Source organism: Oncorhynchus kisutch, linkage group LG23 (assembly GCF_002021735.2).
Source record: "Oncorhynchus kisutch isolate 150728-3 linkage group LG23, Okis_V2, whole genome shotgun sequence".
NCBI lineage: Eukaryota > Metazoa > Chordata > Actinopteri > Salmoniformes > Salmonidae > Oncorhynchus > Oncorhynchus kisutch.
The window spans coordinates 35,799,056-35,821,827 of NC_034196.2; the positions used below are offsets into that span (position 1 = coordinate 35,799,056).

The 22,772-nt window shown below is 42.0% G+C and overlaps 2 protein-coding genes across 2 annotated transcripts; both read left to right on the top strand.

The window, feature by feature from the left end:
* Positions 1-4,493: 4,493 nt before the first annotated feature.
* On the top strand, positions 4,494-9,531 carry chchd10 (coiled-coil-helix-coiled-coil-helix domain containing 10). The gene is made up of 5 exons (XM_020458459.2): positions 4,494-4,514; positions 6,269-6,467; positions 6,989-7,226; positions 8,758-8,899; positions 9,294-9,531. Exons 2-5 carry the CDS (start codon positions 6,421-6,423, stop codon positions 9,311-9,313), a joined length of 447 nt encoding a protein of 148 aa, XP_020314048.1. The 5' UTR covers positions 4,494-4,514; positions 6,269-6,420; the 3' UTR covers positions 9,314-9,531.
* A 4,305-nt stretch (positions 9,532-13,836) lies between these two features.
* On the top strand, positions 13,837-17,385 carry LOC109868440 (uncharacterized). The gene is made up of 2 exons (XM_020458012.2): positions 13,837-14,311; positions 15,799-17,385. Exons 1-2 carry the CDS (start codon positions 14,119-14,121, stop codon positions 16,221-16,223), a joined length of 618 nt encoding a protein of 205 aa, XP_020313601.1. The 5' UTR covers positions 13,837-14,118; the 3' UTR covers positions 16,224-17,385.
* Positions 17,386-22,772: the final 5,387 nt, after the last annotated feature.

The window sequence follows — 22,772 nt, forward strand, 5'->3', positions numbered from 1 at the left end:
AATGAGACCTTTCATGAACTGACTTTAGTGGCTATGAGTCAAATATGGTATTTCAGACACTTTACAACTAACCTGCAAATCTCTGTTTGTAATAGGAACGGGTCTCGGGTCTAATGCCACAGCTTGATGGTTTATGTATTTCATTGGGGTCAATATTCTCAAATTAAGTCATAAAAAAGCTGAGATAATGGAGGCAAGGGTATGATAAAGTAATTATGTTTCAGACAGTCTTCAAAGACATGAATTTCCCTTATTCAACACCCTCTGGTCCTTTTCCCTTATACTGTCTTAATTCAGAGTAGCACCTTTAAACTATTGATCAACCTTGATTCAACCTTTATCCAAGGGAAGCCTATGTGTCATATCAACTTTGGTGCAGCAATACGGGATTCAGTTACAGAAGAGACTGTTTATCGGAAGGGGTTTGGTGGGTCATACGGGCCTCGGAGCCTGTTGCTTGACATGGGGATTAGCCTAGGTTGGTGGAATTCTATTATTTTATCTGAAGATTGAGCCTGTAACTGTCTGCCAAAGAAATGAGCAGAAAACACAAACATAAGACATTGCAAAGAAATAACTTCAGACCTATAAATTGTTCCTGTTCTGAAGTAATTATAAATGGAGGTAAACAGGTCAAGAGAAAAGGTGGAGTTTTACAATGAAAACTGTGCTGGGGGACATTGGGAAAAATGCTACCAAAACAGCTACCCGAAGCTGTCATTTCACATAAAGCTTTTAAATCCTTCAGGAACCTGGGAAGAAATAACAAGGCTGTAACTTCCACATCCAACCGGGAGCAAGAACCTCTAGGTTATTGTGTTAATGTGATGCTGCTTATAAAACGTCAACAAAGGACCCATGCATTCTTCCCATTCTTTTGTTGGTGTTTCTGTTTTGCAGTAAGTGTGTGTGTGTGTGTCCACCAGGTATCCACCCATAAGTGTTGTACTTTGCACAGGAGGTTGGCGGCACCTTAATTGGGGAGGATGGGCTCATGGTAATGGCTGGAGCGGAATCAGTGGAATGGTATCAAATACATTTTAAAAAACACATGGTTTCCATTTACTCCGTTCCAGACATTATTATGAGCCGTCCTCCCCTCAGCAGCCTCCACTGTCGCTTTGAGATGAGTAGGGAGAGGTTTTCCACTACCATTAAGCCAAATCAGGACACCTTTCATTGAGGTGTTGCTTTGAGAGTGAGTTTGTTCTCGCTGCCTTGCACAGAGCCCGTGTCTTTTTTCTTTGTATCAATGTCAGCCCTTTTTAATGACATGGGGTCTCCATGCTCTCTCAAATTCAAGCCAGACCATAAGAGAGTGGTCCCGCCACAGACGCCGCTCCAACCAGCCCCCGGAGGCTCAGTAAAACAGGGAATGGGCTCCAACATGAAAGTTCGCCCCTGAGGATCTAATCACCCCCCTGGCCCCACTACCCTTCCTCAGTCAGCCTGTGTGCCGCTGACCACAAGAAAGGACCTGGGGGCTGAGGGGAGGGGATGTGGGGCCTGGGTACAGATTGGGGGTGCAGCTGGAGAGGTAGCGGTCCATGGCAAAAAATAGGATTGTGAATTTGGCATGATTATTTTATTACACTGTGATCATGAAAAGATGTTACCCAGGCAAGCAGCCCCAGTGGCACATATAGTACAGTACACATACTTTTCCAGGAGGGATGTCACAGTATGGCCTTAAGCACCTTCTTGTTGTTTAGTGCTTCAGTGAATACAATGCCGTTCCTGTCCAGCAAGGAGGGAGTGAGGAATACAATATGCTTAGTGAAGTCTTTTATGGTCCACTGAAGCTCATCAATCATGTGCTGCAGTAGGCTAACTGTTGTCTTCATCTCTCAATGTTTTGGTATTTCCCCATTTGCCCTTCATGGGGGAATCTTTGAGGTTTACTCATATGGAGAGTCAACACATCAAAAGTCCCTCAGTTATTTATAACCAGAATTGCTCTCTCTCTTTTGTACCAGGTGGTCTCATGGCCAGGAGTTGGTCACCACCGGCTGGTCTAACTGAAAGAGATGGCTTATGGGCCTTTTGACTATTTTATTAGCCTGCAAGCCTTTGTGAGTCATTCTCTGTGGGGAGGCACTGTGGTCATGTGAAGGGAATGGGATTATTCTCTAATGATAACATATCACTTGTGAAACTCAGCACCTATGATATAGTTGCTGGTTTAAGCAAACTTATCAACATCAGCATTTGATATCGCACACAAGGGGATGTTTTTGGTCACACTCCAGCACCACTGGGTCTTGGTTCAACACACTTGTGATCTTGGCGTTTGGTTAAAGCTACAGTCTGGGATTTGCGATGTATACCAAAACAAGTGCGATGTGGGGACTCCAGTTTGTTGTTTTTCTAATCGCAGACTGTAGCTTTAATGCTGTAGCCCAGCTGCAAGTCATTGAGATGAGTAAGCGTGTCTACCTGATAAGAGATGTAACATTCTCACATAAATGCTCTGGATCACCAATCCCATCCCAAACCTCAGAAAACTAAAAGTGGGTGAATCATACTAATTTCCTCCTCGATTAAACACCCCAAGCAATGCCACACAATGAGAAGAAATGAACTAGTCCAGTTATAGGCTACATAACCACAGAGTAACTTTGGACACTCATTCTAAATAAAGACCTTGTGCTGTGTACAGATGTAGGATCTTAATTTGATCACCCTATTGCAGGAGAACATTCTTGTAATGCAGGAAATGTAGAATGTGTAGTATATTTGAGGTTTAAAAAGGCCTCTGACGTTTCTAATTTCCACTTTGAAATTTCAGACTTGATTTTCCCTTACGAGAAAAGGTATCAACCCCTACAAATATGTCCATGCATTATAATCCACATAATAATTCAAATGTTCTGATCCTGATGCATTATTTTCTTGCTGTAGCAAACTGGCACAAATGAAGATCCTATATCTGTACAGTCTGGGATTTGGGATGCGTACCAAAACAAGTGCATGGTGGGGATCCCATTTTGTTGTTTTTCGAATCACAGACTGTAGCTTTAATGCTGTAGCCCAGCTGCAAGTCATTGAGATGAGTAAGCACGTCTACCTGATAAGAGATGTAACATCCTCAAATAAATTCCCTGAATCACCAATCCCATTAGCCTTGCAAAGCCGACTGATCCCGTGAGCTTACATTAAATGCTGCACGGATATATCTGTGCTGCTAGTTCTAAATTAATGCATAAATAGACAGGCCATGTCTTCAGCCCTTGTTTTCACAGACCTTGTGCTGTGTATTGACTTGGAATGTAAGAAAAGTGCCTGGTTTACTATCATTATCAATATTACATCTCTAAGAGCCTTGGGGGTATTGTGTAACTGTAGTGGTGCTCCTCATCAAAATCATAAACAGGACACAAGTGGCAAATGAATAGGGCAAAAAGATAAAGAGGTCAAAGGTTACAGACAAGTGCAATCCCAATGGAATTGGGCCCCTGTAAATACATCAACCACAGCACAAAGAAAATAAACAGAGACACATACACAGAGACACCAATTACCCACCATCATTATAGATGAGAGGCAAACAAGCTGGTTTGCTCTGTACCAAAAACACATCAAACAATGGTTCTGTCTGCTTGTGCATTTTTCCTGCAGCCCACAGGTTCCATTTGCTTACGATACCCAACTGATGTTTAATTAATGTGTCTCCTATGGCGACGACTCTCTCCAGGCATTCACCACCACCTCAGAGGCTTAAATTGCAAGAATGTATGGAAAAATATTTACAAGCTATCCATGCTTAAGATTAAGCCTTAATGGAACGCTTTGTTTTCATCACTCTTTGTGTTTATACTGAACCATACTTTCTACCTCCTCCAAATACAACATGTGCTTACTGTAGTTATTTTTCTGTCTGGCCAAGATTGCAGTACAGCACACTATAAACATCACATTCATTATGGGTTTCTATAAACAAAACAAGTGCTTAATTGAGATAGATTAAACTCTTTTGACTCATCACATATGCTGCTGCTACTGTGTATTATACAATATATCCTACTGCCTAGTCACTTAACCCCTACCTATATGCACATATCTACCTCAATTACTTCATACCCTTGCACATCTAATCGGTACTGGTACCCTGTCTACATAGCGAATGTATCGTTACTCTTTGTATATTTATTCCTCGTGTTATTATTTTTCTATTTTTTTTCTCTCTGCATTGTTTGGAAGGGCCGTAAGTAAGCGTTTCATTGTCCGTCTACATTTGTTGTTTACGAGTCATGTGACAAATACAATTTGATATGCTTCAATAAGGGTTTTCCAGAATACACATATTACAAATAAATGATAATTAACAACTTGGGAGTTGTTATTATATTACAGAACCTTGAAATGGCATATTGTTTCGTTTAATCCCAGTTTGATAAATTGCTGAGGGTTGATTTATTTTCCTCTAGACTTTTAGCGTCATCAAGTGGCCATCAAAGGCAATAAATACATCAGCGAATGACCGATTGAAGATGTTCCTATTTGACTACAGTAAAGTGAGTACGGTTACATGCGCACAAAATAATGCGATTACTGTGGATAGTCAGATTAATATAATAGCTCGATTAAAACGTGTACATGCTTTGCAAGAATAACGATTTCCCTAATAATCATGTTTACATGGACACATCTGAAATCAGGCAACCTGATGCCACGCTGATAAATGCAGAAAATCGCCAATCAAAATAGACGTTCTACCACAGCGACCATGTTATTTTTGTGAAGCATATTTTATTCTGATTTCGGACATACAACGTTTATATGTGAAAACTACTTCGAAAACGCATACAACCACTTGTTAGGAAGCTTATTATAGCTCAAATGTTCCGAACTCGCGTTAATAAGGATCCGCCCCTTTTTAAAATGTTCGCCTATAAAATGACATACCCAAATTTTAACTGCCTGTAGCTCAGGACCCGAAGCAAGGAGATGCATATTCTTGATACCATTTGAAAGGAAACATTTTGAAGTTTGTGGAAATGTGACATGAATGTAGGAGAATATAACACATTAGATCTGGTAAAATAAATTACAAAGAAAAAAGCACACATTATTTTTTGTTGTACCAGAAAGGCCATAATGTATTATTCCAGCCCAGGCGCAATTTAGATTCTAGCCACTAGATGGCAGCAGTGTATGTGCAACGTTTTAGACTGATCCAATGAACCATTGCATTTCTGTTATAATCTTTGTATCAAGACTGCCCAAATGTACCTAATTGGTTTATGAATAACTTTTTAAATTCATAACTGTGCACTCTCCTCAAACAATAGCATGGTATTATTTCACTGTAATAGCTACTGCAAATTGGACAGTGCAGTTAGATTTAAAATAATTTAAGCTTTCTGCCAATATCAGATATGTCTATGTCCTAGGAAATCGTCTTGTTGCTTACAACCTTAGGCTAATGCGATTAGCATATGTTAGCTCAACTGTACTGCGGGGGACCCACTGATCCTGTTAAAGAGGGAGGCTCGCTCGGCTGGTGCTAGTACATGCACAGATCAAATACACTGCTGGAACGCCAATTAAGGTGTTTATATGTCCTAATAATTAGAAAGATTGCTCAGAAAACCATGTGTTTAATCGGTGTATGCTTACTTTGATGTTGCTTGTACACCGATTAAAATGAGCAGAGTAAATTGGTTTCATGACTATTGTATAATTTGCCTACTGCCATAATCAGTTTAATATCAAATTATTAGTGTGCATGTGGTTCTGATGAAAATGTATGTGTAGCTGGATACTTTGTTGACCAGTCAGAGTGCAGTATAACTGCAGTATACTGCGTCCAAAATAACACCGTTTTTGTTACTGCAGTAATTTTGCAGTGTACTGCAATTAGAATGCAGTTCAACTGCAGTTATCCTGCAGTTACTGTGTACAAAATACTACAGTCGACTGCAGTTACTGCACTTTTACGGCAGTTTCAAAACTGCATTTTTTGTAAGGGATTGGCTAGTTCAACAGAGATTTGGGGACACTGGAACGTCACTGAAAGCTTCTCATGCTTGCCTAATCTTATTATGCATTCAGTCAGAGAAACGTCTAGAAAGTTTTCATAATCTGTTTACCTGTTCTCTACAACTGTTGTCAGAGTTTTAGAATTAAGAATTAACAAAGTACCTATTTTGTTTGTAACGTGATTGTAAAAAAAATGCATCGTGGTACTGAACTTCAGGAAATCGGTAATCACATTTTAATGTTATTTTTACTTTTACATACTCGTATATATGCGCATGCGCTCCAGACAATCCACACAAGGTCACTGGCACGTGTGCATGCTGTCATCAAGACCCAACCACGTTACAACAGCCTTTGGAAGACGACTCTTTATATAAACGACGACAAGTTTACCCTGGCAGAAACAGCTTAAAGTGGTAAAGAACATCTGCATCAAACATGGCAAGAGGGAGTCGCAGTGCTAGTCATTCTTCGGCACCAGCCAGGTAATGTGTTTCCAACGATTATGCAACCGATTCAGATGACGGTTTAATTACAAAGTTATATCCTTGTTTGCGTAGTAGTATATACCTATTGTAATTGGATGACCCACAACTGTTTTAGAAATATAGCCTAAAACTACTGCCAAATCACTTTTACACTTCTCCTAATAGCAGAGGTCCTGTCATTTTTCAGTTCTTGACCCCAAGGGCACTGGGTAGGTCAACATTTCCTAGTGAAGCTTGCACAAGCCAAATATCAAGTTATGCCATTCAACTTCAATAAAAGTTTCTTATTGTCATTCAGAAGATGTTTTGCCTGTATTCATCCTAGATTATGGTAATCTATTTGGGTTTATATGATTAGAGCTCAGCTGCTTACTAATGTATCAGGTGATGTGCAGGGATGCTTGATGCAACAAAATAACAATTGTAATTCATGCAAGTGATGTCAGAGCGATAGTTATGTAGCTGTTCTGTTTTAGAGGCTATGTTGGCTTTATTGTGTTTTTAAAATGTATTTTCAGCTCAGCTCCGACCTATCATCCCCCGTCCCAAAATTCCCCGTCCCCAGTCGCTCCAGTCCCATCAGCCCTGGCTGTTCCTGCCGCACCCCAAGGACCCGGCCTAATGGCCCAGATGGCCACCACCGCGGCCGGGGTGGCAGTGGGCTCTGCCATGGGCCATGTCATGGGCAGTGCCCTCACCGGCGCCTTCAGTGGTGGCAGCCCTGAGACAGCCAGACCCACCGCCAGCACATACCAGGTGAGCAGGTCAGGGGGCTGTTGAGAAACTGTGAACGGAAATAGGCAGTGTTACAATACTCCTAAATGGCTTTCTATTCTTCAGAAACATTGACGGGGATAGAACTAGATTAGTTTTCACCGTAGGCTATTGCTTTCACCAAAGCAATGGACTAGAAGGAAGTTTTGGTCTATTCAGGTTGGGATATTGTACTGGTCTTCCCAAATTCCTACATTTTTGTCAAACAAATTGAATGTAGGTATGTTGTCTGGAAAGAACAACAGCCCAAAATAAGATGTACTGTTTCTGTCTGTTCTGACAGTACTATATTTGGTGTGGCCGTTGGACAGCAGAGGATGTCTCTAAGAGGCATTACTGACTTTGGCAGCCATGGTGAAGATAAGCTACTGCCCTAAGGGATTTGACCCTTCAGCTTTCAAATTGCATTTAAAAATGTAACCTAACAACGTTGTTGGACATTCAGTATTGTGTGGTTGAAGAACCGAAAGAACTCTAAGTGTGCAAAAAACAGATGGGGGGGGGATCTTGGGTATTTAAAAATGTGACGTCGCAGTTTGAAATGTTGCAGTTTGATTTCTTGATAGCATTTCTGAAAATAGAAATAGACCTGTCCTAGAAAGCTGAAGAAAGGAGTTTGAGCTAAGTGAGCTCATGCTAGCTACATTTACATTTCAGTAATTTAGCAGACGCTCTTGTCCAGAGCGACTTACAGGAGCAATTGGGGTTAAGTGCCTTGCTCAAGGGCACAGACAGATTCACCTATTCGGTTCAAGGATTCGAAGCAGCACCTTTTCAGTTACTGGCCTAACGCTCTTAGCTTCCAGGCTGCCTGCCACCCAAGAATAGTCACATTAAACTCCTTGATGTCAGACGTTGAGTCTAGATGAAAACAGAGTGTCATCTGGCGCTGACAGTGTTACAATACCTATGCCAAATAGTTGCAAACAATGAAGGATCTATTGTTTAAAGGAAGCATGGGTTGTCTTGAAAAGTGACATGACTCCAAAAAGTGGTTGTTGTATTGATTCTATGTTATAGTTTATTAATTTGACTGCGTTAAGTATTAAATCATGTCAACCTGCCCTTGCGGTTTTGGATGCTGACTATCATGTAGGACTAGCCATAGGAAGGCTCTACATACACAAGCAGCATTTTAAAGATTGTCAATACTGTCCTATGAAATCTTTGCAGAATCAGTTTAAAGGTGAAACTATGCAGAAATTATTTTACATTAAAGAATATAGCTTGGAACCAGTCACACTTCAGTAAACAAGCACTTTTATAGCTTCAACAGTGTTTAATATTTTAATTATTCGATCAAACAATTGCACTTCATCACTACTGTATCATAGATATAAAGGGCAGGTGGAAATCTTGCGTAATGTACCTGAGATGGCATGGAGATTTAGATCATGTCTGTCACACTGTAGTCAAATCAGTGCTTGTTAATGGTAATGCAGATGTATACAGTACCTTTGACCGGTACCTTTGACAGGTGACTTATTAAGTGTGTGTGTCTGTGCCATTACAGGAGGCCCCTCGACCTGCCTCATCCCAGCCGGGCCCATGCATGTTTGAGGTGCGGCAGTTCCTGGACTGCGCCACCACTCAGGCTGACCTCAGCTTGTGTGAGGGCTTCAACGAGGCCCTCAAACAGTGCAAGGGCTCACACGGTAAGCCTCTCCTTAATGATTGGTAGCTAGAAATTATGAACACCCAATTGTATCACAGAACACTTGGTTAAACCAATGACTTAGAATAAATAAAACACGCAAGTCTACTCAATTTCTGCTCAAAGGAGTGATCTATAATTCTGGGGTATAACCATAAGATACAGTATTTGTCAGATCTAGAAGATCAGAACTTAAGACTTGTCTTTGCGTATTTCAACACAAGACATGGATGTGCTTGCTTTGTTCAGTGTCTTGCATGTGCTTGTTTTATTTCATTTTTAAGTCAACTTAGTATTTATCCTTTTCTGAGCCCTAACTGTTTTGGAATATGATTGATTTGCAGATTGTTATTTTACAAATGAATTGACCTTGTCTTTGGTTGTTTTTCCTTCAGGTGTGACATCACTGGTTTGAGCAAGGATGTTGTGAGTCAAAACAAGACACACCATGTTCGGATAAATACCTACTGTAGACAGATGAGCCACTTGGTCATGAAATAAACTCCATTCAACTAACTCTCCACTATTACAAGAAATAAATTATGTTTGTTGACATGTAAGGAAATGTGTGCTGTTTGATTATTTTGGTAATGTATATGATATTGTGAAATAAAGAGCTGCTGGTTTACTTTCTGCTGGAGGCCTGTTTAGTCTTTCACTTACTTAAAGTAAGGATGGTCAGATACCGTGGTTATCCATCTCTTAAAATGACCCTGGGAATTAAGTGCTTCAGATGAGGACACTGGGCAGGTACAGTAGGTGATGGTATCCAAGTGGGTGTATAGATGAAATTAACATAATGCATTTTTCTATGTCCAAATGTAATTAATGTGTTATTTTAAATATTAAATACATTATGAAAAAGCTTTGATGAAAATTCCAAAGCCAAGGATAGTGAACATTTATGCTATTCAATTGCCAAAACATTTAAAATATTCCATTGTCTACGTCAGGTCCACTTTTGTTTTTTTGTTTTTTTTCCCCACCAGGTAGGCCAGTTGAGAACAAGTTCTCATTTTCAACTGCGACCTGGCCAAGATAAAGCAAAGCAGTGCGGCAAAAACAGCACAGAGTTAGACTTGGGATAAACAAACGTACAGTCAATAACACAATAGAATAAAAAAAATACAGTGTGTGCAAATGTAGTAAGATTAGGGAGGTACAGCAATAAATGGGCCATAGTGGTGAAATAATTACAATTTAGCATTAACACTGGAGTGATAGATGTGCAGATGATGATGTGCAAGTAGAGATACTGGGGTGCAAAAGAGAAAAAATAAATAACAATATGGGGATGAAGTAGTTGGGTGGGCTATTTACAGATGGGCTGTGTACAGGTGTAATGATTGGTAAGCTGCTCTGACAGCTGATGCTTAAAGTTAGTGAGGGAGATATGAGTCTCCAGCTTCAGTGATTTTTGCAATTCGTTCCAGTCATTGACAGCAGAGAACTGGAAGGAAAGGCGGCCAAAAGAGGAGTTGGCTTTGGGGATGACCAGTGAAATATACAGTGCCTTGCGAAAGTATTCGGCCCCCTTGAACTTTGCGACCTTTTGCCACATTTCAGGCTTCAAACATAAAGATATATAAACTGTATTATTTTGTGAAGAATCAACAAGTGGGACACAATCATGAAGTGGAACGACATTTATTGGATATTTCAAACTTTTAACAAATCAAAAACTGAAAAATTGGGCGTGCAAAATTATTCAGCCCCTTTACTTTCAGTGCAGCAAACTCTCTCCAGAAGTTCAGTGAGGATCTCTGAATGATCCAATGTTGACCTAAATGACTAATGATGATAAATACAATCCACCTGTGTGTAATCAAGTCTCCGTATAAATGCACCTGCACTGTGATAGTCTCAGAGGTCCGTTAAAAGCGCAGAGAGCATCATGAAGAACAAGGAACACACCAGGCAGGTCCGAGATACTGTTGTGAAATGTGGCAAAAGGTCGCCAAGGGGGCCGAATACTTTCGCAAGGCACTGTACCTGCTGGATTGCGTGCTACGGGTGGATGTTGCTATGCTGACCAGTGAGCTGAGATAAGGCGGGGCTTTACCTAGCAAAGACTTATAGATGACCTGGAGCCAGTGGGTTTGGCGACAAATATGAAACGAGGGCCAGCCAACGAGAGCATACAGGTCGCAGTGGTGGGTAGTGTATGGGGCTTTGGTGACGAAACGGATGGCACTGTGATAGACTACATCCAATCTGCTGAGTAGAGTGTGAGGCTATTTTGTAAATGACATCGCCGAAGTCAAGGATCGGTAGGATAGTCAGTTTTGCGAGGGTATGTTTAGTAGCATAAGTGAAGGAGGCTTAGGAAGCCGATTCTAGATTTAATTTTGGATTGGAGATGCTCAATGTGAGTCTGGAAGGAGAGTTTACAGTCTAACCAGACACCTAGGTATTTGTAGTTGTCCACACACAGCGGGGTTCAAAATGGAATTTTAGAAAGAGAGGGTCCTGATTGTCTAGCCCAGCTGATTTGTAGGGGTCCAGATTTTGCAGTTTCAGAACACCAGCTATCTGGATTTGGATGAAGGAGAAGCGGGCGGGCTTGGGCAAGTTGCTGTGGGGGGTGCATAGCTTTTGGCCGGGATAGGGGTAGCCAGGTGGAAAGCATGGCCAGCCGAAGAAAAATGCTTATTGAAATTCTCGATTATCATAGATTTATCTGTGGTGACGGTGTTTCCTAGCCTCAGTGCAGTGGGCAGCTAGGAGGAGGTGCTCTTATTCTCCATGGACTTTACAGTGTCCCAGAACGTTTTGGAGTTTGTGTTACAGGATGCAAATTTCTGTTTGAAAAAGCTAGCCTTTGCTTTCCTAACTGACTGTGTATATTGGTTCCTAACTTCCCTGAAATGTTGCATATTGCGGGGGCTATTCTATGCTAATGCAGTACACGACAAGATGTTTTTGTGCTGGTCAAGGGCAAGTCTGGAGTGAACCAAGGGCTATCTCAGCGATCGCTGAGATCCTGGTTGAAGATAGCAGATGTGTATTTAGAGGGCAGGTTGGTCAGGATGATATCTGTGAGGGTGCCCGTGTTTACGGATTTAGGATTGTACCTGGTAGGTTCCTTGATCATTTGTGTGAGATTGAGGGCATCTATCTTAGATTGTAGGACGGCCAGGGTGTTAGGCATATCTCAGTTTAGGTCACCTAACAGTACGAACTCTGAAGATAAATGGGGGGCAATCAATTCACATATGGTGTCCAGGGAACAACTGGGGGCTGAGAGGGGTCTATAACAGGTGGCAACAGTGAGAGACTTATTTCTGGAAGGTGGATTTTTAGAAGTAGAAGCTTGAACTGTTTGGGCACAGACCTGGATAGCATGGCAGAACTCTGCAGACTATCTATGCAATAGATTGCAACTCTGCCCCCTTTGGCAGTTCGATCTTGGCGGAAAATGTTGTTGTTGGGGATGGAAATGTCAGAGTTTTTGGTGGCCTTCCTAAGCCAGGATTCATACACGGTTAGGACATCAGTGTTGGCGGAGTGTGCTAAAGCAGTGAATAAAACAAACTTAGGGAGGAGGCTTCTGACGTTAACGTGCATGAAACCAAGGCTTTTACGGCTACATAAGTCAACAAATGATAGCGCCTGGGGAATAGGAGTGGAACTGGGGGCTACAGCGCCTGGGTTAACCTTTACATCACCAGAGGAACAGAGGAGGAGTAGGATAAGGGTACGGCTAAAGGCTATAAGAACTGGTCGTCTAGTGCGTTGGGAACAGAGAATAAAAGGAGCAGATTTCTGGGCGTGGTAGAATAGATTCAGGGCATAATGTACAGACAAGGGTATGGTAGGATGAATACAGTGGAGGTAAACCTAGGCGTTGCGTGACGATGAGAGAGGTTTCGTCTCTGGAGGCACCAGTTAAGCCAGGTGAGGTCTCTGCATGTGTGTGGGATGGGATAAAAGAGCTATCTAAGGCATGTTGAGCGGGACTGAGGGCTCTACAGTGAAATAAAATAATAAAAACTAGCCAAGGCAGCAGTAGACAAGGCATATTGACATTAGAGAGAGGCATAAAGAAATCACAGGTGTTGATCGGGAGAGCTAAGACAACAACGGGTAAATGGCAATGAATTGGCAGAGCGGGTCAGTTAGGTACATACAGGCCCTGAGTTCGAGGCTGGGGCCGACAGATAAACAAAATGAGGTACCGTGTTATTGAAACAGTCCAGGGGGCATGAGCTGTGTAGCCGAGTGATCAAAGGGCCCAGTGAACAGCAATAGGTGAATCGGGGGCCGTTCGGTAGTCACTACTACGCTAGGCGAGTGGGGGACACGGCATTCAGAAAGCTAGAGGGCCGGGGCTAGCAGATGGTTCTTCGGCGACATTGTAACGGAATAGCTTGTTGAGACCACATCGGGCGATTGCGTCGGCAGACCAGTCGTGATGGATTGGCGGGGCTCAGTTTCGACAATAAAGTGTCCATTTAATGAGTACTTTTGGGTGTCAGGGAAAAGGGTTCTAACCATGTGTATGTGACAAATCAAATTTGATTTGAAAATGTATAGAGTAAAAAGTACATTATTTTCATTAGTAATGTAGTGAAGTAAAAGTACAAGTTGTCATAAATATAAATAGTAAAGTAAAGTACAGTTACCCCAAAAAACGACCTAAGTAGTACTTGAAAGTATTTTTACTTAAGTACTTTACACCACTGCAAACAAGTAGTAAAAACTACCTGATTACTGCTGATAAGCTTGTGTAGTAAAGCTGTAGTGTTTTGACTACTTATTTACTACCAACATCAAGTAGTAAAAATACTGTACTTACCTGATTACTACTGTAAATACTACTGTTTTCCTAGTGAACACTACAAAACTATACTTGTGTATCTTGAGTAGTGCATAAACTACACAACACAATTCCCACAACGCTCTACTCAGAAAATGCCTTAAATTCCGTGACCCGGAAGGGAATGGGGAGTGGGTGGTATTTTACATGGGGGTGACGGAAGTAGTGAGGTTTGTCGGGATTAAGGTTAGTTAAGAGAATATATATCGTGACCGGCCTCACATTCCAGTTGGCGGCGGTGTATGCACCTGTCAATTGGTTGCGATTCGCCTTTTTAGTGTTGCTAACGAGACGCTGTTTTTTTGTTCCAGCGCTAGCAACCAGGGTCAGTTCATATATAGCGCAGTGCTAGCAAGCTCGTAATTCAGGTAACTAGCAAACTAAACTTGCATTCCCTGAACATGTCTAAAATACGGTTGTTCAGAGTGTTTCTTAACCAGCGATTAAAAGCGGCTGCTGAGGAGATATTCGAGGTAGTTGAACAAACGATAGCAGAGCACCAGGGAGAATTTGTCCGTACAAAGAAGGAGAACGACCGTCTACAGAAACTGCTGGATATCGTTATTAAACCTGAAATTAAGGTACACCGAGCAGGTTTGTCGCTTTAACTGTCATTTTCTGTAAATAATCCTGTTTTCCCGAAAGCGTCACTCGATAATTCCTCTAGACAGGAATTACACCAGTTTGTAGGCAAATTGATAGGGTTCTAACGATGAATTTAGCCTTAACATGCCTTTGGGAAACCGGGCCCAGATCAATGTCTATAAACTGGTATATAGCCTAAATCATTGCTAAAGAGGAATTTTATAGTACAAGCCTAGCCCTAACTACCTTTATCGCCTATTGACGATAGTATCAAAAGACATCAGAGTGTTGGTGGGCAGTACAGTGGTGTCGTGACCCGGAATGATAGTTGCGCTCAGCTCAACGCTGGGATCGCTGTTTATTACATTTGAAGGGTGAATGTAGCACATGACGCTGTGTGAAATGTACTCAATGGCTAGCTTTTGAGTGGCACGACCGGTAGAGACGCTTGAGGGTGTAAATGGTACTCTGTAAAGCAGAGGTCCAGTGGTCAAGCCAGGTATGCGCCGAATAGGGAGGAAGTGGTACCTGCTAAGCAAGCAGCGTGACATCCTTTAAGCACCACTGTATGTTTAGAAACTCTGTGATAGTATATTATGGCCGGGGGAGATTTAAGAGCCTCGACACTTGTTCTAAACATTAACACACATTGCTTGCAGTACAGTTTTGAAAACCTAAGGAATGTACAGTATATTTCATATCAGCTTGAATTTTTTTTTTGTTGAAATGGTTAAATGACAATGCTTGTTTAGGAAAAGCTCATTAGCAGAACCTGTTATCTGTGTCTGATCATCTGTGTGTAAACGGAAGAAGGACGTCACAAATGTTGTTGAACAGTGTACTGCATTGGGCCAGTGCATATATATATATTTTTTTGTAATGTTATCTTTTTAGTGATATCCAATCGGTAGTTACAGTCTTGTCCCATCGCTACAACTCCCGTACGGACTCGGGAGAAGTGAAGGTCAAGAGTCATGCTTCCTCCCAAACACAACCCCGCCAAGCCGCACTGCTTCTTGACACACTGCCCGCTTAACCCGGAATCCAACAGCACTAATGTGTCGACCAAAGTCAGTGTGCATGCGCACGGCCGCCACATGGAGTCGCTAGAGCAAGATGGGACAAGGACATCTCAGCCGGCCAAACCCTCTTCTAACCCGGACACCGCTGGGCCAATTGTGTCTCATGGTCGCGGCCGGCTGTAACACAGCCCGGGATCGAACCCGGATCTGTAGTGGTGCCTCTAGCACTGCGATGCAATGCCTTAGACCTCTGCGCCACTCAGGAGGTCTTGTAAAATTGATTTTGATGTAATATGAAGGGATGTTTTGTGGACCACAGGAAGACTAGCTGATGTTTCTGCAAAAGCTAATGGGGATCCAAATAATTATAAGACTATAAGGAGTAAGGGTAGGGTAGTCCATTATTGGGCTAGTACAGGCCTAGGCCTAAATCCAGCGTTTGTGGTTTCATCCTCTTTTTTTCTTTTTTTCCAGACCTCCAGCAGCTCATTGTCTCTAAGGAAGCGGTTCCCCCTGAGCAGCAACACTGTGAGAAGGAATGGAGCCCCAATCTGGGGCAGGAGGTAAAAGAGGAACAGGAAGAACTCCGGACCAGTCAAGTGGAAAAGCAGCTTCAAGGGCTGGAGGAAGAGTTCATATTCTCTCCTGCCTTTGTGAAAAGTCACTATGATCAGGTTTCAAGTTGGACCTCACATTTTCCCAGCACCTCAAATGAACAGATCAACACAGAATCTGATGGAGAGGACTACAGATTATTTGAACCAACCAGTGACTACCAGACCCTCGCTGCAGTTAATCTAGACTGTTCTGTAGCTAACTCCATGGGTTCTCTAGTTTGTCATATGAAAATGCATGCGAAGGACGCAGACGATAGTGGTGTGTGTGAAAAAAAACGTTGATTCCATAGAGAGTATGCAAGATCACCTCCAAACTCATATTGACACTAGGTTTTCTTGTGATGTTTGTAGTAAATGTTTTACAATGAGTAGTAAACTGAAAATGCATATGAGGTGCCACAGGCGTAATCTACTTCCATGCCCTTTTTGTTGTAAATATTCCAACAGTGCAGCTAATCTGAAAGTACACATCAGGACCCACACAGGTGAGAAACCTTATCAGTGCCGTGATTGTGAGAAATGTTTCAGCTGTAAATCTAATCTGAAAAAACACATCAGATGTCACACAGGGGAGAAACTGTATCACTGTCCCGACTGTGGGAAAGGATTTACTCAGAGTGCCCATATGGGTATGCATATGAGGATCCACATAGGGTAGAAATCACATAGCTGTAGTGTATGTGGCAGGTCTTTTAGCAATGGCCCTCATCTTAAAGTGCACATGAGGACCCATACAGGTGAAAAACCATATAATTGCAGTCTTTGTGATAAATGTTTTAGTAGTCATTCTGGTCTGACAGTTCACACAAGGACTCACACAGGGGAGAAACCTTCTTATATATGTCCTTTATGCAAAAAAGGCTTTACATCAGCAAGTAATTTAAAGGCCCACAAAAAGCGCCATACTAAAAGTAAAAACCGTGTAGGTGTTATGGTTGTGGCAAATGCTTCACTTCAAAGGAGTCCTAATGAAGGCATAAGTAGGAATAAATGAAAAGGCTTTGTGGGGGAAAACAGTATCATTGAGGACTGAGAGAGACATTGTAGCTATAATCTGTGAGAGGAGGTATGCCTCAGTATACTGCTCTTGGTTGAATAAGATGAGACTGAATTTGTTTTTTAACTAGCGGAACATCGTAAGAAGCCCACATGTCAAACAGAGATCAGTTAGTGGATTTCTGAGCAACAGGAGTCACTGCCCAGTACCCATCATTAGGCATAATCTGAAAGCCCAGAACAAATCCTGCGTGCATGGACCCATCTGATTCTGTGTGCTGTGTGTTGGTGTTGAAATCTGCACATTACTGTTTCATGTACAGTTCTACGCATATTGTTCTTGTGGTCTAAAAATGTACCCACTGTATGTTATACATTTTTGTACTTAGCACCTAGAGGTTGTAATTGTTCAGAAGGTATCACAGAATAAATGTCTTGTTTACATTCAGAAGAGTTTCTACCTGGTCTATCATGAGCATGTGTTTCATGATCATACCATTTTATCTATGCTGTGAATGATAACTTGCACAACTCAACTATAATCTGACTCAATGAAAACAGTCATATTTGTAATGTTTCATGCACACTTAACTTAATTTCTGTTATTTTACCAGGTAAGTTGACTGAGAACACGTTCTCATTTGCAGCAACGACCTGGGGAATAGTTAGAGGGGAGAGGAGGGGGATGAACCCGGGTCTGTAGTAATGCCTCTAGCTCTGCTGCGCCACTCGGGAGGACCATATCTAACATATTGTAATGGCTCATGAAGAGACTTGTGCCTGTCTAAATTAGACCCCTGCACTGAAGAGCAATATACCTACAATTCCAAGAAGCCAGCATGGGAAAGGTGGACTGGATATTTACTATCTTGGTTATTATCCAATATCCACAAGTGAAAAGGGAGATCAATTTGGAAATTGGCACTTGACTGAGTTTGCAGACTGATGGGGGGCTATGACAACTTGATAAAGATCATCCTCTGTCCAGCAGTTCTCAAACCTCCCCCAGCCGATCCATGTATTTGAGTTAGCACACCTGATTCAACTTGTCAACTAATGCTGCGTTCGTAACCAAGTGGGAGGTTGGAATTTACCAGTTGTGAAGTCGTAAATACCAGTTAATGCATTCACGTGCTTTGACCTCGTTGAGAAATGCAGATTGGCTTAATGGCCAACAAGCAGTATAAACCATGAACTAAAAGTACAGCGAACATGCTTGTTAACAAATTATAGTGTTCAAACAATAAATTAATAGATTATTTATAAAAACAATGTTTTGTTACATTTAACTGCTGAATATGCTGTGTGTGGTAAATTCACACTTGGTTATGAACGCAGCATAATCATCAAGCCTTACATGAGGTGAATAAGGTGAGCTAGTTCAGGGCTACAACAAAGTTGTGAAATATCTGGAGGTCACAGATGAAAGGTTTGAGAACCACAGCACCGTGCACTGGTTCACGGATGGGAATTTCCAGTCCTCGGCGGCCTGATTGCTGACATACTTTTGCTCCAGCCTCAGCTAACACACCTGACTCTAGGGTACACTGCTATTCAGACGATACACAGCTGTACATTTCAATGAAACATGGTGAAGCCTCAAAATTGCCCTCCCTGGAAGCCTGTGTTTCAGACATAAGTGGATGGCGGCAAATGTTTTACTTTTAAACTCGGACAAAACAGAGATGCCAGTTCTATGTCCCAAGAAACAAAGAGATCTTCTGTTGGATCTGACAATTAATCTTGATGGTTGTACAGTCGTCTCAAATAAAACTGTGAAGTATCTCGATGTTACTCTGGACCCTGATCTCTCTTTTGACGAACATATCAAGACTGTTTCAAGGACAGCTTTTTTTCCATCTTTGTAACATTGCAAAAATCTAACTTCTTTGTCCAAAAATGATGCAGAAAAGTTCATCCATGCTTTTGTCACTTATAGATCAGACTACTACAATGCTCTACTTTCTGGGGACCCGGATAAAGCACTAAATAAACTTCAGATAGTGCTAAATACGGCTGCTAGAATCTTGACTAGAACCAAAAAATGTGATAATATTACTACAGTGCTGGCCTCTACACTGGCTTCCTGTAAAGGTTCTGCACAAACGGTCAGAAACCGTCTCAGGGAAGCTCATCTGCATGCTGGTCATCCTCTCCAGGGTCTTGACCTGACTGCAGTTCTGCATCGTTTTCACCATAATTTGCAAATAAATTCATTAAAAATCCTACAATGTGATTTTCTGGATTTTTTTCCTCATTTTGTCTGTCATAGTTGAAGTGTACCTATGATTAAAATTACAGGCCTCTCTCATCCTTTTAAGTGGGAGAACTTGCACAATTGGTGGCTGACTAAATACTTTTTTGCCCCACTGTACGTAAATGCCAACAAAATAACTTTTTGGTGTGTGTGTAACCTTTATTTAACTAGGTAAGTCAGTTAAGAACAAATTCTTATTTACAATGACGGCCCGGGCGATGCAGGGCTAGTTGTGAGCCTCCCTATGGGACTCCCAATTACGGCCGGATGTGATACAGCCTGGATTCGAACCAGGGACTGTAGTGACGCCTCTGAGATGCAGTGCCTTAGACCGCTGCGCCCGTGTGTGTTAACTATTTAACTGTACTAGAATGCTTAAAACGCCGCTAAAATGTTTATTATCGGATATCGGTATCGGCCAAAAATATAGTTATGTACTTGAAAATGTATGAATTGACCAATTCGGCACTTTTGGACAAACTCCTGGCAGACCTGATACAAAATATTGTGTAGTGAGGTAATTCTTCACTGGATCAGTCTGAAACGTTGCACACACACACTGCTGCCATCCTGTGGACAAAATCTAAATTACACCTAGGATCCTATTAATGTTTGGCCTTTCTCTTGCATTTCAAAGATGATGAGAAAGAAAAAACGCATGTTTTTTTATTGGTATTATCTTTTACCAGACCTAATGTGTTATGCTCCTACATTAATTTCAAATTTCCACAAACTTCAAAGTGTTTCCTTTCAAATTGTATCAAAAATGTGCATATCCTTGCTTCAGGTCCTGAGCTACAGGCAGTTAGATATGGGTACAGTATGTCATTTTAGGCAAAAATTGGAAAAAAGGGTCCGATTATTTTCTGTAATGTGTCTGTATCTCCACTGAACAAAAATGTGAACGCAACATGTAAAGTGTTTGTCCCATATTTCATGAGCTGAAATAAAAGATCCCAGAAATGTTCCATACAGGTTATTTTTCTCATTTTGTGCACAAATTCGTTTACATCCCTGTTAGTGAGCATTTCTACTTTGCCAAGATAATGCAACCACCTGACAGATGTGGCATGTCAAGAAGCTGATTAAACAGCATGATCAGTACACAGGTGCACCTTGTGTTGGGGTAAATAAAAGGCTACTCTAAAATGTGCAGTTCTGTCACACAATGCCACAGATGTCTCAAGTTTTGAGGGAGCGTGTAATTGGCAAGCAGGAATGTCCACCAGAGCTGTTGCCAGAGAATTTAATGTTAATTTCTTTACCATAAGCTGCATCCAACATCGTTTTAGAGAATTTAGAAGTACGTCCAACTGGCCTTACAACCGCAGACCATGTGTAACCACGCCAGCCCAGGACTTCCACATTCAGCTTTTTATCAGCGGTATTGTCTGAGACCAGCCACCCGTACAGCTGATGAAACTGGGTTTGCACAGGAAACCGTCTCAGGGAAGCTCATCTGTGTGCTCGTTGTCCTCCCCAAGGTTGTCCTCCACAAGGACCTAAATGCAGTTCGGGATCGTAACTGACTCCAGTGGGAAAATGCTCACCTTTGATGGCCACTGGCACGCTGGAGAAGTGTGCTCTTCACAGATGACTCCCGGTTTCACCTGGATCGGGAAGATGGCAGACAGCGTTTATGATGTCTTGTGGGCGAGTGGTTTGATGATGTCAATGTTGTGAACAGTGTGCCCCATGGTGGCGGTGGGGTTATGGTATAGGCAGGCATAAGGAATTTGAGTGCACAGAGATACCGTGGGACAACATTCCACAGGCCACAATCAACAGCCTGATCAACTCTATGCAAAGGAGATGTCACTGCATGATGCAAATGGTGATCACAACAGATACTGACTAGTTTTCCGATCCACCCCCCCTACCTTGTTTGAGAAACAGATGCCTCACAAGTCCTCAACTGGCAGCTTCATTAAATAGTACCCGCAAAACACCAGTCTCTACGTTCTAGGCAGAGTTGCAAAGAAAAAGCCATATCTCATATTGGCCAATAAAAAGATTAAGATGGGCTAAAGAACACAGTCACTGGACAGAGGAACTCTGCCTAGAAGGCCAGCATCCCGGAGTCGGCTCTTCACTGTTGACGTTGAGACTGGTGTTTTGTCGGTACTATTTAACGAAGCTGCCAATTGAGGACTTGTGAGGCGTCTGTTTCTCAAACTAGACACACTCATGTACTTGTCCTCTTGCTCAGTTGTGCACCTGAGCCTCCCACTCCTCTTTCTATTCTGGTTAGAGCCAGTTTACGCTGTTCTGTGAAGGGAGTAGTACACAGCGTTGTGCCAGATCTTCAGTTTCTTGGCAATTTCTTGCATGGAATAGTCTTCATTTCTCAGAACAAGAATAGATTGACGAGTTTCAGAAGAAAGTTCTTTGTTTCTGGCCATTTTGAGCCTGTAATCGAACCCACAAATGCTGATGCTCCAGATACTCAACTTTTCTAAATAAGACCTGTTTTATTGCTTCTTTAATGAGCACAACACTTTTCAGCTGTGCTAACATAATTGCAACAGCGGCCATTTGATGAATGGAAAGAGACATCTGTTACAGAACAACAAAGTTGAATGACATTCTGAGATAGTCAAGCCTTAGATACTGGGTAGGCCTACAAGGTAGGGAGGGATGTATTTTCTGTTTGTCGAGTCTATGTATTGTGGTGTTGAAAACACAAACCATTATATTGAAGGGCCCGAAGTTGGTATGCTTTGTTTATTGGTTGTGTGGTGTGTTGGTACAGAACCTGATGGTGGAAAATATGTTGCGTATATTTTATATAATTATAAATATGGCATCAAAATGTTGAAAATCTGATTTTCCCCTAGCTAATCATTGTCTGTAGCCTGCTCTGATTGCAGTGTAAATTAAACTGGCAGGGAGAGTGAGCTTGTGCGTGGTGGTCAGGGAAACCTCAACCTTTAGGCCTGTAGCCCTACATGGCATCAGCTGTGACACAAAAGCTGAAGTGGCAAAGTCGATATCCATGGTTCTAAACACAGGGTCCCTACAGTTATTATTAGAGTGGGGAAGGTGTGCACATTGTCTTGTTACAGTACAAGGAGAGGGTCATTTGAAAATATTTGTAACATTGGGGAGGGGGGTGCATTTTTTTTATGACACCTTGAGTTGTATCCTAAAACGGCCCACGTCCTTTGAGTTCCCATCAGTACAATTATGCATGCTGCGGCCGGCCAATAAAATTGACTCCAGTCACCCAAGTTATAGACTGTTTTCTCTGCTACAGCACGGCGAGCAGTACCGGAGTACCATGTCTAGGACCAAAAGGCTCTTCAACAGCTTCTACCCTCAAGCCATTAGACAATTCATAAAATTGCCACCGGACATTTTACATTGACCCCCCCCCCCCCCCCCCCCCTCCTTTTGTACACTGCTGCTACTGTTTGTTATCTATGCATAGTCACTTCGCCCCCACCTACATTTACAGATTACCTCAACTAGCCTGTACCCCTGCACACTAACTCGGTACCGGTGCCCCCTGTATATAGCCTCGTTATTCTTATTGTGTTACTTTTTATTATTACTTTTTATTTTAGCCTACTTGGTAA